Source organism: Gopherus flavomarginatus, chromosome 1, assembly GCF_025201925.1.
Source record: "Gopherus flavomarginatus isolate rGopFla2 chromosome 1, rGopFla2.mat.asm, whole genome shotgun sequence".
Lineage (NCBI taxonomy): Eukaryota > Metazoa > Chordata > Testudines > Testudinidae > Gopherus > Gopherus flavomarginatus.
Window position 1 is genome coordinate 257,959,854 of NC_066617.1, and position 17,035 is coordinate 257,976,888.

The 17,035-nt window shown below is 43.6% G+C and overlaps 1 protein-coding gene across 3 annotated transcripts in view; it reads left to right on the plus strand.

Moving 5' to 3' along the window:
* The window catches only part of RASA3 (RAS p21 protein activator 3), a 207,707-nt gene that overhangs the window by 119,909 nt on the left and 70,763 nt on the right, over positions 1-17,035 (plus strand). For all 3 annotated transcript variants that reach the window (XM_050921823.1, XM_050921832.1, XM_050921842.1), the window contains one exon: positions 12,063-12,139. In XM_050921823.1, coding sequence (XP_050777780.1) covers positions 12,063-12,139 — 77 coding nt within the window. The remainder of the gene's footprint in view (positions 1-12,062; positions 12,140-17,035) is intronic.

The window sequence follows — 17,035 nt, forward strand, 5'->3', positions numbered from 1 at the left end:
GTCCAGTCACTGTCCTTGGGGTCTCTAGGCACACTCACATAGTGCAGACCCTGGCACCCCATCCAAGTGTCAGAACCTCCTGTCCAGACACCAGCCTGTCTGGACACAGCGCTTGACCCTTCAGATTCCCTGCTACTTAAACATGCCCCTCTCCTAGAGCTCCACCCAAGGATGTGGGGCTTCTGGTTACAATTTAACTCTCTCCATGGGGCACACAGTAATTGTGAAGCAGTCAAAACGCACACTTCACCCAGTCTTAACACCTTCAGGCTCCTAAGTACAGCTCATACATAACAATAACGATCTGAAACTGCAACATCCCTCATTTTCTATCTCACTCTTTCCTTGTGAGCTCTTGGGGAACCATCTTGAGTCCAGAAAGGTAGGGAGGCAGGGTGTCACATGGTGAATGGTTTCTCCCTCATTTACTAGAGAAAATGGACCCCAGAGCAGACTAGCCTCTGCCCTTTTGAAATCTTTAGTCCTGATGTGGCAGGTGGCATTCTTGCCATCTACTCCACATGAGCACAAACTGTCAGTTAACTTTGTTGCCAAGTGGACTTCCCCCTGCTTACCCTGTTCTTCTAGGCAAGGACCAATCTTTTGTCTACAGTGAATAGATTTCCAACGATTGGGTGTTCGAGTCATTATTGTTCTTTTGCCACCAGCCATGGAGACCATGCAGACCAGAGAGAGAGAGTAGGCAAAAGTCTGCACGTTCAAAATGGAGTTTGCAGCCTGACAGGCGCAAAGGTTCATAATCTTGCACTGATTTCATACATTGTATAGACATATGCCCAATTCATCATGGTACCATGTAAAAATATTTAACTAAAAGGAAAACACATCCATTGGCAGGATCTGAATGTGTTGATGTGCTATTCCTCTTCCTTAAGAGAAACAGGAAAGCTAACATAGTGCCATTTGAAGATGTTTTGCAGTGTCTTAGCAATTGGGAAACATCTGATTCTTATCTATTAAATTGTACATTTGGAGACCAACCAGACCTCTGCAAGATACCCAGCATCTTTAATTCCATAATGAAGTGTGTTACAGCTTGTGTGCCTGCACCCTCAACAGGCTGGATTTGTTATGTTAAAGACCTGTTGTATATGATGTAGGCCATATAGTAAGATCTCGTGTGCATCCCAAATGAGGCCCCAATATTTTATTTTGTTGGTGCTGCTCAGCCGTAAGTTAGTTATGAAATAGCTATGGACTGGAAGTGGAGCCCTCATCTAATCAAATGACCCGCCCAAGATAGACTATTAGCTCAGGCTGGTGAGCTCCTACAGGAGAAAATGTTTGGCTATGGTTGCGCACCTGGTTGTGGTAAACTAGTCCAGTTTCAAAGCTTCTGGTGGCGGTGACAGTGCTAATTATTGGAATTCTGAAAACAAAATGGAATGTTTGATATTCGGTCATTTCCCTGTCTATACCAGAGATGCTCTTTGTTTCTTTGTGGAGCTCTCATGGCTGAGTTCTGGACAAAACACTGTATCAGTGGCTCTCTTCTGGTATTCTGAAAGTCAGGGAGGAGTTTGCCCCCTTTGTCTCTTCCCTAGTTTTCTCTCACTTGCACAGCTGAACTGACTTAACCGGTTTTCTCAGACGGGAAACTGCAGTTTGGGAAAGAAGACATGCAGACTAAAATAGTTTAGATCCCTATAGTGAGCCAAGTTTCTGTGGTCAATGATATTTATAAAGTGCCTTCCATTATATTTTATTAAGTGGAAGTTTCTGCTTATAGAGAAGTAAGAACACCAGAAATTGAAGGGACAACTTGTCAGTGTAGTCTAGCCCCAAATATCTCCCTTGCCTAAAAATGAAATATGAAGGCTTTTGGAAAATTAATTAAATTATACAATTACAGCTGAATTTCCCAAATAGCATCTGTAATAAGGCATTCAACAGAGAAATTCTAAATGTGCTTTTTAAAAAAAATTCTTTAGGTTCTAATTGCTGTCACAGCACAGAATATGGTACTCTGGGACATCAAAAGTACCAGAAATTTCTCTGTCCAGTGGGTCTGGCCCATAATAGGGGTATTAAGTAGTGGTTTCAACTGGTATATTGCAAGATTCTGGAAACCTGTCAATATTTTATATTCCAGGAGGGTAGACTGTACATGCCTTTATACTATATATTTAGGGAGGAAGGATGAGTCCAGTATTTAGTGTGATAGCCAGGGAATCGAGAAACCGAGGTTTAGTTCCACACTCCAGCGCAGACTTCTTGTGTGACTTTAGACAAGATGCTTAGTCTCCTTGCACCTCAGTTTTACAAATCGGGATAATAGTACTCCCCTACCACACAGAGGTGTTGGAGGATTACATCTATTAAAGATTGTGAGGTGTGGTTACTATGATAATGGAGGTCATATAAGTACATAAGAGAGAGAGATTTAGAAACTTTTTCAAAACTGCTACTTACATGAGTCCTTAGCCATTTGTTCTTTAACTCCAGCAGTTTCTGGGGACAGGCACATCCCAGAAAGATGCGCACCAGGGTTTCAAAGCAGTCATGAGCCAAACAATAGCACATAGCAGATTCTAAAAACCACTTTTGGAAAGGCAAGTATGGAATAACTTGTTCTGAGTCTCCATCTCTCCTTGTATTTGGATAGTTGAAGAGCCCCGTTATTATTAAGTTTTCTATTATAGCGTCTTTAATCTCCTGGAGTATTTCGCATCACCATCACCATCCTGGTTAGGTTATCGGTAATATATCCCTACTGCTATATTCTTCTTATTCAAGCATGGAATTTCTATCCATAGAGATTCTATGGTGCAGTTTGATTCATTTAAGATTTTTACCTTATTTAATGCTATGCTTTCTTCCATGTGTAGTGCCACTCCCCCATGAGCAGGGCCTATACTGTCTTTCCTATATATTTTGTACAATATTACTGTGTTCCACTGATTATCATAGTTCCACCAAGTTTCTGTGATGCCTGTTATACCAATAGTCTCATTTTAATACTAGGCACTCAAGTTCATCCATTTTAGTATTTAGATTTCTTGCATTTGTATACAAGCACTTTATAAATTTGTCACTTTTTAGCTGTCTGCCATTATGTGATGTAATTGCATGGGACTTTTTCATTCGACTGTTCTCTTTTCAGTTCCTACCTGTACTTTATCAACTTCCATCCTAGTAAGCAGGAAAGGATATAGAGAATCTCCATTAATAGAGCCTTCCCTAAGGGATCTCTCTGTCCGCACCATGTGTTCACCTGCACCTGTCAGCTTTCCCCCAGCCCTTATTTTAAAAAGTGCTCTACAACCTTTTTAATTTTACATGCCAGCAGTCTGGTTCCATTTTGGTTTAGGTGGAGCCCATTATTTTTGTATAGGCTCCCCTTTCCCAAAAGGCTCCCTGGTTCCTAATAAATCTAAACCCCTCTTCCCTACACCATCGTCTCATCCACACATTGAGACCTTGAAGTTCTGCCTGTTTAACTGTCCCTGTACTTGGAACTGGAAACATTTCAGAGATATTAGCATGGAGGTCATGGACTGCAATCTCTTACCTAGCAGCCTAAATTTGGCGTCTAGGATGGGTCGGCAAACTTTTTGGCCCAAGGACCACATGTGGGTATGGAAATTGTATGGCAGGCCATGAATGCTCATGAAATTGGGGGTTGTGGTGCAAGGGAGGGGGGGTGAGGGCTCCAGGGGAGGGTGTTGGCTCTCGGGATGAGGGTTTGGGGTTGCAGGAGGGTGCTTTGGGCTGGGACCAAGGGGCTCAGAGGGCAGGAAGGGGATCAATGCTAGGGCAGGGGGTTGGGGTGCAGGAGGGGTTCAGGGGTCCAGCTCTGGGTGGCGCTTACCTCAGGCAGCTCCCAGAAGCAGCGGCATGTCCCCCCTCTGTCTCCTATGCGGAGGCGTGGCCAGACGGCTCTTCGTGCTGCCCCATCCACAGGTGCCACCCCTGCAGCTTCCATTGGTCGTGGTTCCTAGTCAGTGGGAGCTGCGGGGGCAGCACTTGGGCCAGGGACAGTGTTCGGAGCCCCCTGGCTACCCCTACACGTAGGAGCCGGAGAGGGGATATGCCGCTGCTTCTAGGAGCCATGCGGAGCCACAGCATGGAATGAGGCAAGTCTCGGATGCTGCTCCCTGGCGGGAGCTTGAGGGCCAGATTAAAACATCTGAAGGGCTATAGTTTGCCCACCCCTGCTCTAGGATCTCTGTCCTGCCTTTTCCTATGTCATTGGTATATGTATCACGACCACTGGCTCCTCCGCAGCACAAAACATAAGCCTATCTAGGTGCCTGAAGAGATCCTCAACCTTCACTCTCAGTAGGCAATTCAGCTGGCCATTCTCCCGGTCATCACAAACCCAGCTATCTGTTTCTAATGATGGAATCCCCCAAAACTATTGCCTCTCTTCCTAATAACTGGGGTTCCCTCTCATAGAGAGGTATCCTCAATGTGAGAGGATACCATGATATCAGCTGAAGGGAGGGAGCCAACTATGGAATCATTTCCCTCTGCTACGCTTTGATGTTTTTCTCTGAGACTTGCATCCTTGTCAACAGCACAGAGGCTCTCAGGCTCAGGGTGAGACCACTCTACTGTATCCTGGAAAGGCTTCTCTATGTACATTGATCCGTCTCCCTGAGCTCCTCCAGTGCAGCCACTCTGGTCTCCAGAGCCCATATTCAAGTCTGTGAGGGCCACAAGCTCCTTGCACCCAAATGCACACGTACACAACCTGCCCACAAGGCAAGTAATCATGCATGTTTCAGTCAGCGCAGTAAACTAGATAGCCCCCACTCTGCTGCTGGACTTCTTTTTATTCCTACAGGTTGGTTTGTTGGGATTTTCCCTCTGTTTTATTTATTTTTTTTTTAGGGGGAGGGGTAATTTATTGCCCTAAATTTAGAGCAGAGGTCAGCAACCTTTTAGAAGTGGTGTGTCGAGTCTTCATTTATTCACTCTGATTTAAGGTTTCGCATGCCAGTAATACATTTTAACATTTTTTAGACGGTCTCTCTCTGTCTATATTATATAACTAAACTATTGTCATATGTAAAGTAAACAAGGGTTTCAAAATGTTTAAGAAGCTTCATTTAAATTTAAATTAAAATGCTGATCTTACACCGCCGGGCTGCTCAGTCCGCTGCCGCCCTGGGGTTCTGTTTACCTAGGCCGGCAGCAGGCTGAGTGGGACGGCGGCCAGGACCCCGGCTGACAAGGGGCCAGCAGCGAGAACCTAGGGCCAGCAGTGGGCTGAGCAGGGCCGGCAGCCAGGACCCCAGACCAGCAGTGGGCTGAGAGGCTCAGCCCACTGCTGGTCAAGGGTCCTGGCCCTGCCCACATAGAGTGGGTAACTACCTTCTCCCCGGTTCGAGCCCATTCTCTTTCTCTCTCTCTGCACTGAGCTGAGGGTGGGAGTGCACTGAGGACTGGGCTGGGGGTGAAGGAGCAGGCTAGGGGTTGGGGTGTAGGGTCTGGCCAGCAGCTAAAATGAAGGAGGGGGCTCAGGGTTGGGGCAGAAGGTTTGGGTGTGGAGTGCTTACCTGGGCAGCTCCCATTTGGTGCAAGGGGTGCAGGTGAGAATGTGGGGGTGGGGTGCAGGAGCTCCCATTTGGTGCTCAGGGTGGGGGTGGGGATGCAAGAGTCAAGGCATGGGGTGTGTGGGGGCTGGGTATGTGTGGGGGTGCAGAAGACAGGGCAGAGGGCTGGGTATGTGTGAGGGGGGTGCAGGGGTCAGGGTAGAGGGCTAGGGGATGTGGGAGGTGCAGGGATCAGGACAGAGGGCTGGGTGTGTGTGAGGGGGATGCAGGGATCAGGGCAGGGGCTTGGAGTGTGTAGGCAGGGTAGGGCGGGGAGCAGGGTGGGAGTTGGGACTCCTGGGCTCCGGGAAGGGGCTGGTGTCTGACGCTCGGGGGAGGAGTGCTGGGAGCGAGGACTCTGGATTCCTAGGTTTCCAGTTGGGCTCTAGTTGTTCGAGGGGGTGGGGGGCAGACAGAGACTAGGGCTCCAGACTCCTGGGTTCTGCCCTCAATACCAGAGGGGAGCGGGATCCAGTGACCTAGGGTGGGGAAAGAGGCACGACCCAACTGTTGCCAGGGTCCAGCAGGTGGCGAGCCACAGCCACGGGTCTCCAACCCCGGGGCAGCCTGCCTGAGTCCAGAGAGCGGGGCCGGCTGTGCTCGGGGCGGGTGGGCACATGGCGCAGCTGGGACCCAGGACCCTTCCCCACTTACAGGCCTCGCAGGTGCTGCAACTCCTGTGTGGCCATGTCCCTCTTCCTGCCTCTATCGGTGGGGCCGTGTCCCTCTTCCTGCCCCCACAGGTGGGGCCGCCCAGACTCCACGGACACTAGGTAGTGGTATAGACACGCTAACCTGGAAACACAACCTCCTGCCGGAAGTGATGGAGGTCAGGAAAACATGCACAAATGCCAGCGGGAGGGGCGGAGAAGAGTGGACCGGGCCGGTCAGGATTTTTAATGGCACCCTGCTGCCTGCCGGAGTCCTGGCCGCCGGCCCCGCTCAGCTCACTGCCGGCCTGGGTTAAAAAATACAAACACTGTATGGGTGAAGCACTAGACAATGACTTTCTGTAGACAGGTGCTTTTCAGGCTTCAGTGGGTTGGCTCCCATTTTTCAGTTAGGCATATATCAGAGTCCTTTGTCCACAAGAGCCCAGGTGTGGGCCAGAGGTTTTTCCTGTACATCAATTAGTTTTAACTCTTGCCTTAACAATCACAGTAGGTAAAAGCAAAATGCAGTTCAGTGTTTGAGGTAGCTTAGACATTTTATAGACTATGCTTGACCACTGTACGTTAGGAGTCAAATTCTGTATAACACATAATCTTAGAAAAATCCACTGGTAATTGTCCCTCTGATATTTAACTCTGAAAAATGCATGATGGTTCTGGGGATGTTTATTATGGGCTATCACCATTTCATTTCAGCTGGTAGAAGAAGCCCAAGCTAGTAGGGCTCAGCTTGGCAATATAAGATCATTTATAGGATAAGCTGTGGTTTGTGTCTCCCCCTTCCCTTTTTACACACTGTATTTAAAATTAAACCACAAATTTGCAACTGCTGGAAACATAAGATGCATAAGTAGCATTTATATAATTTTGGTTGCTTTACATCTGTCTTTTGATATATCTGTCTGTAATAACTAATGGTTACATTTCCAGCTGAATTAAAATGGGCAATGAAAGTCTTTCCCTAAGTCATTTAAAAACAGTACCTTGTAACGCAAAAAATAGAACAAGTTGTCATAAACAGATAAGTAAGGGTTAATAGAACAGGAGTACTTCATGTCTCTTTTGTCTGTAAAGGGTTAACAAGTCCAGTGAGCCTGGCTGTCACCTGACCAGAGGACCACTCAGGGGACAGGATACTTTCAAATCTTGAGGGAGGGAAGTTTTTGTGTGTGCTGTTAGTTTTTGGTGGTTGTTCACTCTGGGGGCTCATAGGGACCAGACATGCAACCAGGTTTCTCTCCAATCTCTCCGATACAGGCTCTTATAAGTTCAGAATAGTGAGTACTAGGTAGATAAAGCAAGTTAGGCTTATGTTTGTTTTCTTTATTTGCAAATGTGTATTTGGCTGGAAGGAGTTCAAATTTATATTTTGCTGAAAGGATTTTAATTTGTACTTGAATACTTAGGCTGGGAGGGTATTACCAGTGTCTATAGCTGAAAGACCCTGTACATATTCCATCTTAAATTTACAAAGATAATTTTTATTATTTTTTCTTTCTTTAATTAAAAGCTTTTCTTGTTTAAGAACCTGATTGTTTTTTTTTATTCTGGTGAGACCCCAGGGGACTGGGTCTGGATTCACCAGGGAATTGGTGGGGAGAAAGGAGGGAAGGGGGAGAGAGAGGCTAATTTCTCTCTGTGTTAGGATTACTGTCTCTCTCAGGGAGAATCTGGGAGGGGAAGAGAGAAGGAGGGGTGGGGAAGGTGCATTTTCCTCTCTGTTTTAAGATTCAAGGAGTTTGAATCACAGTAATCTTCCAGGGTAACCCAGGGAGGGGAAGCCTGGGAGAAGCAACGGTGAGGGAAAGGATTTACTTTCCTTGTGTTAAGATCCAGAGGGTCTGGGTCTTGGGGGTCCCCGGGCAAGGTTTTGGGGGGACCAGAGTGTACCAGGCACTGGAATTCCTGGTTGGTGGCAGCGCTACAGGTTCTAAGCTGGTAATTGAGCTTAGAGGAATTCATGCTGGTACCCCAACTTTTGAACGCTAACGTTCAGAGTGGGGAATTGTACCATGACACAAGTTTATGGAATTTAGTCTGTCCTTTAGAGGAAAAACTAAAGTTATTTAGTTCTAATAAAGTAAAGTAAAATTCTGCCTTTGAAGAAGTACACACAACTCCTGTTGTGTTAACCAGTGAGAACTGTGCACCTGTAAACAACAGCGGAATTTGATCTTTAAATAATTTAATGACTCTTTACAAAGAGTGGTTATACAGAGTAATATTTTATACTCTTTTAGCAATACCATTATTTTTTACTTCCACAACTCAATATTATTGTTTTCTATTTGAGTCCTGTCATTGTTGCTGCTGCTTCCCTACAAGAAGCTCAATCTGCTAATAATTGTTTTGAATGAAGAATTGAGACACCAGACACAGTTGGCCTCATTATGGCGTTCCAGACCATTCCATTGTTTGTGAAAAATGAAGTGCTGATCAGCGCTTAAATGAATGTGTTCCATTTCAACCTATTCAGCAGAAGCAGTATTTCTAAATGTTGGTAAGGGGTATATTAGTAAATGCACTGGTTTCCAGGAACAGAGTGGACTGGAATATTTTCTGTACAAATGTATTCAGTGACTAATATAATCAACTTGAGAACTGTCCAAGCCTCTAAACTTCCATGTATAATTGTTCACTGAATAGAACTTGAGAGGAAGGATGGACTTGTGGTGACGTCACTGGACATGGACGTGGAATATCTGAATTTGGTTCCTGGCTCTGCTACAAATATTCTGTGTCAACTTGAGCAAGACAGTTAATTTCTCAGTGCTGTAAAAGGAGGATAAATGCCTCTTTTCTTCCACACTTTGTGTCTGGTGTATATTGACTGTAGGGGCTGTCTTTGTGCACTTAATACAACTGGGCCTCTCGATACTACCATCCTAATAATAGCACGTCCTTTGTCTATGCCAGGGTTTCTCAAACAGGGATCACCGCTTCTGTAGGGAAAGCCCCTGGCGGACCAGGCCGGTGTGTTTACCTGCCCTGTCCGCAGGTCTGTCCAATCGCGGCTCCCACTGGCCGTGGATTGCTGCTCCGGGCCAATGGGAGCTGCTGGAAGTGGCATGGGCCGAGGGACTTACTGGCCGCCAAATCCAGCAACTCCCATAAGCACGGAGCAGCGATCCATGGCCAGTGGAGCCGCGATCGGACAGACCTGCAGACAGGGCAGGTAAACACACCAGCCCGGCCTGCCAGGGGCTTTCCCTACAGAAGCGGCAACCCCTGTTTGAGAAACCCTGGTCTGTGCATTGTCAGGAGACAGGCAAGATGGCAACTTTCTGAATCTTTAGTGGCTTAAATATATTTTTAAACTGGTGATTTACACCCCTTTTTAATTATTAAATGGCTGGATTACAACATGAATGTTATACATAAAGTGCTGTCTTCTCTGTAAAAGAAATGCATTATCTAGTACTATGCAGACCAGCTGAATGGCAATGCTCATGAGTCAGTTAATTCAGATGGGTCCTTGTGTTTTGCTTAAGGGCATAATTGACATGGGGGAAAGCATACTGTTTACACAGGAACTGTATTCTCTGAATTAAACAGCCAGGCATATTAGCATAGCTTCATATTAAGGTACACACCCACACCTGAGCTCGGTAACTGGAAGTAATGAGGTATTTTGGGAATAATCGTGAGACTGCCAATTTGAGTGATGTCATGACCTCCAAGCTGTTTTTCAAAGGCTGGTCACTCTTCAAATGTCTGACTTCCTGTAATCTTTTAGAAAAGAAAAACAAGGAAGAGCTAATGCAATGTTAGGGGTCTTTCCTTCTTAAAGAGACTGTAGTTTAGTTTATTAAAATTTCATAGAAGTGAGGGAAATACGTAAATTGCCATTAACTTTGAGTCAACTGTTTAAAGTTAAATTCTAAAATAGGAAGCTGCCATCTTATTTGTGAAATTCAAACTTTTTGACGTTTTGAACCGTCACAGTAAGTAAACCTCTCATTTCATTCATGGTCACTTGCACATTTTGAAGAATTCTGTTCTTTCTGTTCAGAGACCAATCTCAGCAGTGCCTAAGGTTACCAGAAATATTTCTGTAAAAATATCAACTAAACATATTGAGATTTTCTGTGGAAGGGACATGTTCTCTAGTACTCTTAATTCCTTTAAAGATAACTTATTGCAGTTGTTTGGTGCTTTATGTGCTACCTCAGTACAAATTAATAGTAACAATAAAAGATTGTGTCCTGACTGTGCTATGCACTGTACAAGCACATGGTAAAGCAGCAGCCTCTACCCCAGAGAGCTCGCAATCTAAATTGTGACAAACCACAACATATAAATGAAACAAATGGGGAAGGGAGAACAAGGTAATAGTGAAGCAAGAAAACTGTCATACAAGAAGCTCTTTACATGTATAGCCATTGTCATCTATGTGTGCACTGTTCAACTGAATCTTAAGGAAGGATTTAAAAGGAGGTTACAGTAATGGCTTTGCAGATTTTTGCAGGAATTTTTTCCTGCTAATAAGGTTTGGCTTGGGGTTGTGAGATGCTTCTGTACTTTCTGAGGGAGAAACTGATTGGAGGATGTTGATGTTGAAGGTTGGGTACTTGACAGAGTGAGGGAGACAAAGACAAGAAGCTTCTATTTGTGGAGTAAGAGGACCCAGTGGGTTAGGAAGCAAGAAGGGGGATGAGTGTCAGAATGATAATCCATGAAGATTTTAGCAGCAGAAGAAGCTTCTTGAAGGAGGGGCATGTTTGTAGGCATCGGGGTCAAAGAGGGGGAGGTTGCAGTAGTCATAATGGAAGGTGAGGTCCTGAGCACAATTTTTAGTGGTGTGGACAGAGAGAAGATCAAATCTTGGAGGGCTCATGAAGGATGAAGCAACAAGATTTCGATACAGCCTGGATGTGTGAATTGAGAGAGAGGTCTGAGTCAAAGATGACTCCTAGTTTACAGGTCTGAGGAACTAAGAGGGAGGACAATGGTGGTCTCCATGATGATGAAGAATGGAGTGAGAGGAAGGTTTTTGGAGGTGAAAATCAAGTGCTCAGCTTTGGCCATGTTGAATTCAAATTGATGACTGGCCACTTATGTGATGTCAGCAAGACAGGCCAAATCATTTTCTACTTTATTGTACACACAGTAAAGAAAACTACTGAATTTTCTTCAATAAAATCATAGGCTCATGTTTAAAGACATAGTAAAGGTTACTGAGATGAGTCTTTGCTTATATGATTATGTTATGTGAAAGTACATTTTTGGCCTGAGTTACAGTACTGTATAACTAACATTGTGACTATAATGACTGGAAAACTTTGTGGTGATAGATGATTTAAAAACTACTAATGTGCTTGGCCTTTGTATTTCTGTTTAGTTTCCCTGCCTAGTACCTCTTCTTTTGCAATTTATAACAGATTGCCCATGCAGGTCCATAATTTTGAAAACATAGGGCTTAGGCATATCCAGTTATCGTACACTGATGTGATATTATTCTTGACTGGTGAGGTGCAGAATCTATGCTTAAACTTTAAAACATTAAAATTAGATAAAGCTGCAATTAAATATTTTTAGTCTCAGGTTGGTCACTCAAACCAGAGAATCTGTATTGCTCAATAACTATAATATACAGAGGTAAAGTAAGGGACAGATTTTTAGGGACTGAAGTTGAATTAGGAGATTTGCCGGCTGATTTCACTAAACTAGTAAAAAATACTGCTGAGGCTGTATAGCTATTTAGTTAACTAATAAACTATTTTTGAAATTGCAGATGGTGACAAACTTGCCTTGTTTTTAAGCTGAAATGTTGTGGTTGGCTATATAATGCTGTAATTTTCATGTGGCATTATGTCATTCTGTATTTCAGGGAAAGGTACACCTAGAGCTAAGACTGAGTGAAGTTATAACAGACACTGGTGTCATTTGCCATAAGCTTGCAACAAGGTAAGATCTGAAATGTAACTATAGAACAATAACGGTAACTTGACAATGATTTGCACTTTCTTAAATTAGTAAAAACACTGTGTTATGAAGGAATATGTCAAATGCAAACAGTTTATAATACAGCATTTTTAAAAAATTACTTTAAATAACCAAATCACTTATTAAAATTTAATATTTTTGAGCTCTAAACTTTAAATGGCCTACTTCTTTATTTTGAGATCTGCTCATCAGTTTATAGGTTGCACTATGTTTTTCATGAAAAGACCCAAATGTATGCTAGGTGGTTGTCTCTATTACTTTAAAATTTAAACAATCACTTATCCCAACTCTAGGTGCAATATAAATATTAGAAACACAACAAAGGATATCGTAAATGCCCTTCTACTTTAATAGGATTATACCAGCCAAGTGCCTTCACAATATAACCTGCATAGTGACAGAATGTTACATTGCATGTATAATGATCAAAAGTCCACGTGCAATTATAACAGCAGACTCACAGTCAGCTACCCCAGTTACCTCACCAACTCCTCTCTGGAAAAACGCAGAAGAAATGAGATTGCAATAAATGCTCTGAGGCTAATAAGTTTGAGTTCTGTCAGACCCCCAAGCAAGTGAGTGGAGTGAGTTCCAAAATCCCTCTTAGATTATGTTTACATTGGACCTGAAAGTGTAGTTTCTAGCTCAGGTAAATAGACCTGCAATAGCTCAATCAAAGCTAGTGCACTAAAAATAAAAGTATAGCTACCGTGGGCAGGGCTAGCTGCCCCAAGTATGATCCCATCTGAAACCCTAGCTATGAACACGGGCAGCTAGCATGTCCTGTTGCTTGGGCCACTTTGGCTACATTTCTTTGTTTAGTGCACTAGCTCTGATTGAGGGTGGAAATTATACCTCCAACTCCCTAGAATACCCACAGAGAGCCCTTGCGAGTAATTCCCTACATTTTAAACCCAGGGACTGCTAGCTCGAATGTCTCTCCTGATTGCATTTGCTGCAGTATCACTCAGAGAGAAGCAATCTTTCAGGTAGTTGGGGCCCAAACCGTTTATGCCGTTGTTGCTGTGAGAACTTTTTAGTGATAGCAGCTGAGATCTTAACTATCATTATATTAGGACAAACACAGATAGTGAAGGAATCGCCAACTCCGTGCTTTCACTTAAGCCTGGATTTTTTTAATAACTTTGCTGAAGCCAGTCTTGTTGGGTTAATGGCCGAAATAAATGATTCATTTTATTGACATGAGAAAGGAGAGTGGTCTCCTCTTTAAATCTCTCAAATGTGTTTCGAGGCTTGCTTTTCCTGAGGAGGTACTATAAAGTGTGGTAGGATGGATTTTAAAAAGGCTGGCTCCATAACAAGTCTTTTTCCCAAGGAGAAAAAGCTCTTAACAAAATTAACTAGCTTGAATGTGTATTTAGCAGAATATTTTTATCCTGGTTAAATGTTTTTCTCTTCATTTTCTCCCTCCTTTTCTCACTTTTCAGTCCAACATGCAGCCTGCTTTCATCAGCTTGTTCTCTTCCAGTCACCCTTGTCTTGTTTCCTCATTCACCCATTATTTACTTTTTTCACTTGGAGCTATAATCACAGATTCAATATTAATTAACCTAATGATTTGATTTGAAAGGCCTTGTTTATACTTTAGCTGTCAACCAGACTTATTACCGAGCAGTGGTATGGCTGGCTTGAAATGTTAGTCACCATGGCAGCTGGGTGTTTTGCCCTTGCCAGGAGCCTAGGGCTAGCACATGGCTATCATCCTGTAAACATGCTGTAACACTGTTCTTTGCAACATAGACAGGACCTGTTACTCATGCCTGAGTGATCAGATTGGTTGATCCTTGTCCTTCCCAGCGCGATCGGTAACAGGACATCCCAGAGTACGCTGCCCCAAGTGCTGCTATTGCCTTTGAGTGCATGTCTTTTGGCAATCAGACCTCTGCTGAGGGACTATGGGATAGCTGCCCAGATTTTCGCCCGCTTCCCCAATACATGGGTACAAACATGGTGAGGCAGCGATGTGTAAACTGACTGACATAGCTAGGTGCTTTACATCAGATTTCTCTTCCATTCATCAGTGAAATCAGAGCTTTAACATTGTAACAAGGTTTTTTAAAATTAAATTCCTGAAGTGCTAGATGATGGTAACAATGGAAAATTGGTCATTGCCTTTCTACTTATTGTTCAGGTCTTGTGCTACCGAGAAGCTGCATATATGTGACGTGTAAGCAGCAGCATCTTGCATACCAACAGGGGTGTGGAATTTCGTTTCTAACGCTTTCTAATATTCATCTGAGTGGACAAGTTTTAAATCCCTATTTGAATCTTTGTTTATGTAACCTTGGATTCAAGACTATTGAAAATATTTTAAATTTGGTTTGTGAAGCGTTCTGTAACCACGATTTGCAAGGTATTGTTCAATAAAGTGGATATATTAGCTCAACATTCAGAAATCTTTAGTTTCTAACCTCTGAGCCCTTGATAACAGATCACAGCTCCCATGACCCATATTACAATTTAAAAACCCACTGGCCCTCAAAACAAAACCTGTAAATAGGAATCTAAGGAAAGTTTTATCCTACTGATGGTCCTTCCCACTCTCCTGCTATTTGCTCTGTAACCAATCTGAGCATGCCATTTCTGCTGTGGCTGAGCCTTGGAAGTGCCCCAGTATGTTGTTCACTACTGTGAGTGGGCATGGAGGTTTGGAGTTTAGAAGGGGAGGCAGTGAAGATGAGCATGTGGATAAAACACTTAAAATCCTTTGGTACAGTTTGTGATGGCCAAACATGTCATTAGAGGAGGGAAAGAAAGCAAGTGCAGAAGGAAAGGAGAGGTGATTAGATCGGAATCAACACTGCAAAATAATCTGGGATTTTTCATGCAGTATCTTTTTAAATGATTGTTTTAGCTGGATATATAAAGCCCTTGCAGATTCCTGCTATGTGACTTTTCCACCAGCTGACTCCTCGCTCACTCAGGCACAATTTGATTCTAGCCATATAAGGGCAGAACACAGTAATTGCTTAACAAAGAAATCTCCTCCTATGATCTGTGTAGATGGAAAATGCCAGAGGAAGGACGATGGAGAGGGAAGGGAGGGTGGAACCTTCCTTTTGTGAAATAGTTCATGAATGAAAAGTAGAGACTCAATGAAACAGAAGAATGGAACTACCATTATAGATCTGTCAAGGCTCTTGGCTTTGTTGCGAATAGGACATGGAAGTGCTTAAAGCAAGGTTGAGATTGTACTTTTAGTGAGCAAATAAGATAAAGCTCTCATATGTGAAAGAGAACCTAAAATGATTACATCTGGCATTTTTTAGCAAATCACATTTTAAAGCTTTTCTCGTGCCTTTTATTTCTTTTATTTCAGCTTTTTCTCTCGTGCTAACATTTTGTATTATCCCTACACATGTTGTATAGTATTCTGCAATAGCCAGACTCTGTGAGATCAGGTTGACACTCCAGGCTCTCTCATTTAACTCTTCATTTCCTGGCTCTTGTGGATTTAATTTAAATGCCAATGTTGTTTAACGGGATTGTTTGTAGTTTATTATTTTGAACAATAGTATTTAGAAAATAGAAACTATCCTGAAATAACTGGTTGGAGCTGTTCTATAAATACTCTTATATGCCACATAGACCAGAACAATCCAGATTTGCAGTTTCCCAGGAGACCGAAGGCTGCATCCAGTGGGCCAAATTTTCAAAAAAACTTGTGAGGTGAGCAAAGTTTCTGTACCCCCAACAGTGCCAGCTGTCAAAAGACAAATACATGTTTGTGCCGGCAGACTGAAAATTAGGCTTGGCTAGAGACCTGATGCACCCTTTTTACCCACTGAGACATACCCACTGGCATGAGGAAATAAAGATCAGTCTCTTGTCAACACACCTCGTGTCAGACCCCTGTTACACTTGCCTTCTGCCTTTGTGCGCATTGCTGCTGCCAGCTCTAGTTTTGCCAGGCCTGAAAGCAGCTGGGACCTTGGTCTGCTGGCACACACCATCAGCATCAAGCTGGACAGGTGCATTTTATCTAAATAAAACGTCAATGAAATGGATCATTAGAAGTGCTATGCACTGAATATTTAAACAGTAGGGAAAGAAAATAAAACCCATAAAGCACTTTAGGCTTTCCTAGCTTCTGCAAAGGAAACAAAGAAAACATGTAACTTCTCCCCTGGAAGCATTCAGTGCTGTCATTTAGCCCAAAACCACTAAGCTGTTGTGGTTTATCAGCGTTTTGTGGTGGCTCTGACAATTGCCACCACAGTCTCCCAGACTGGATCTCTGTCACAGAGATTAGAAGGAGAAGCATTAGTCCCTCGTCGCTCCCCCTATAAATGAATAAGAACTCTAGCTTATGCTCCTCTAGGGAGTTATTCATCACCCCACTGTGGACTTGCAGTGGACCCTGAAGGAACTGGCTTTGTTTGAGGGAGTTTTCAGCTGGCATCTTGCTCCCTCCTAATCCAACCCTCAGAATGTCAGTCTTGTGATTCTCTAAAGTTAAACACAGGGAGAGACTTAAGCCATAGGCTCATCCTATTAAGAGAGTGTGAAGTTGCAGCCCATTCAGGTATGACACTGGCCTGAGTGCGTAGTGCAGACTCACTTCAACAATGAAAAATAAAACATGCATAAGGCTATGTGGCCTGCGCCATACATGTCACATTAATATGTACTAACTACTGTTGTGCACATATTGCACAGCACTGTATGCCCCCCATACACACACACGCTCACTCCCTGTTCCTCAGCACACATTTACTTGCCGTTTTTTCCCTTTTGGCAGTGGCTGGCCAAGTGGCCATTGACAGGAGGATTGGAGAACTTCTTTTTGTCTGCTGGTCCAGAACTTTGAGGCGCATGCAACCAAGTCCCATAAGC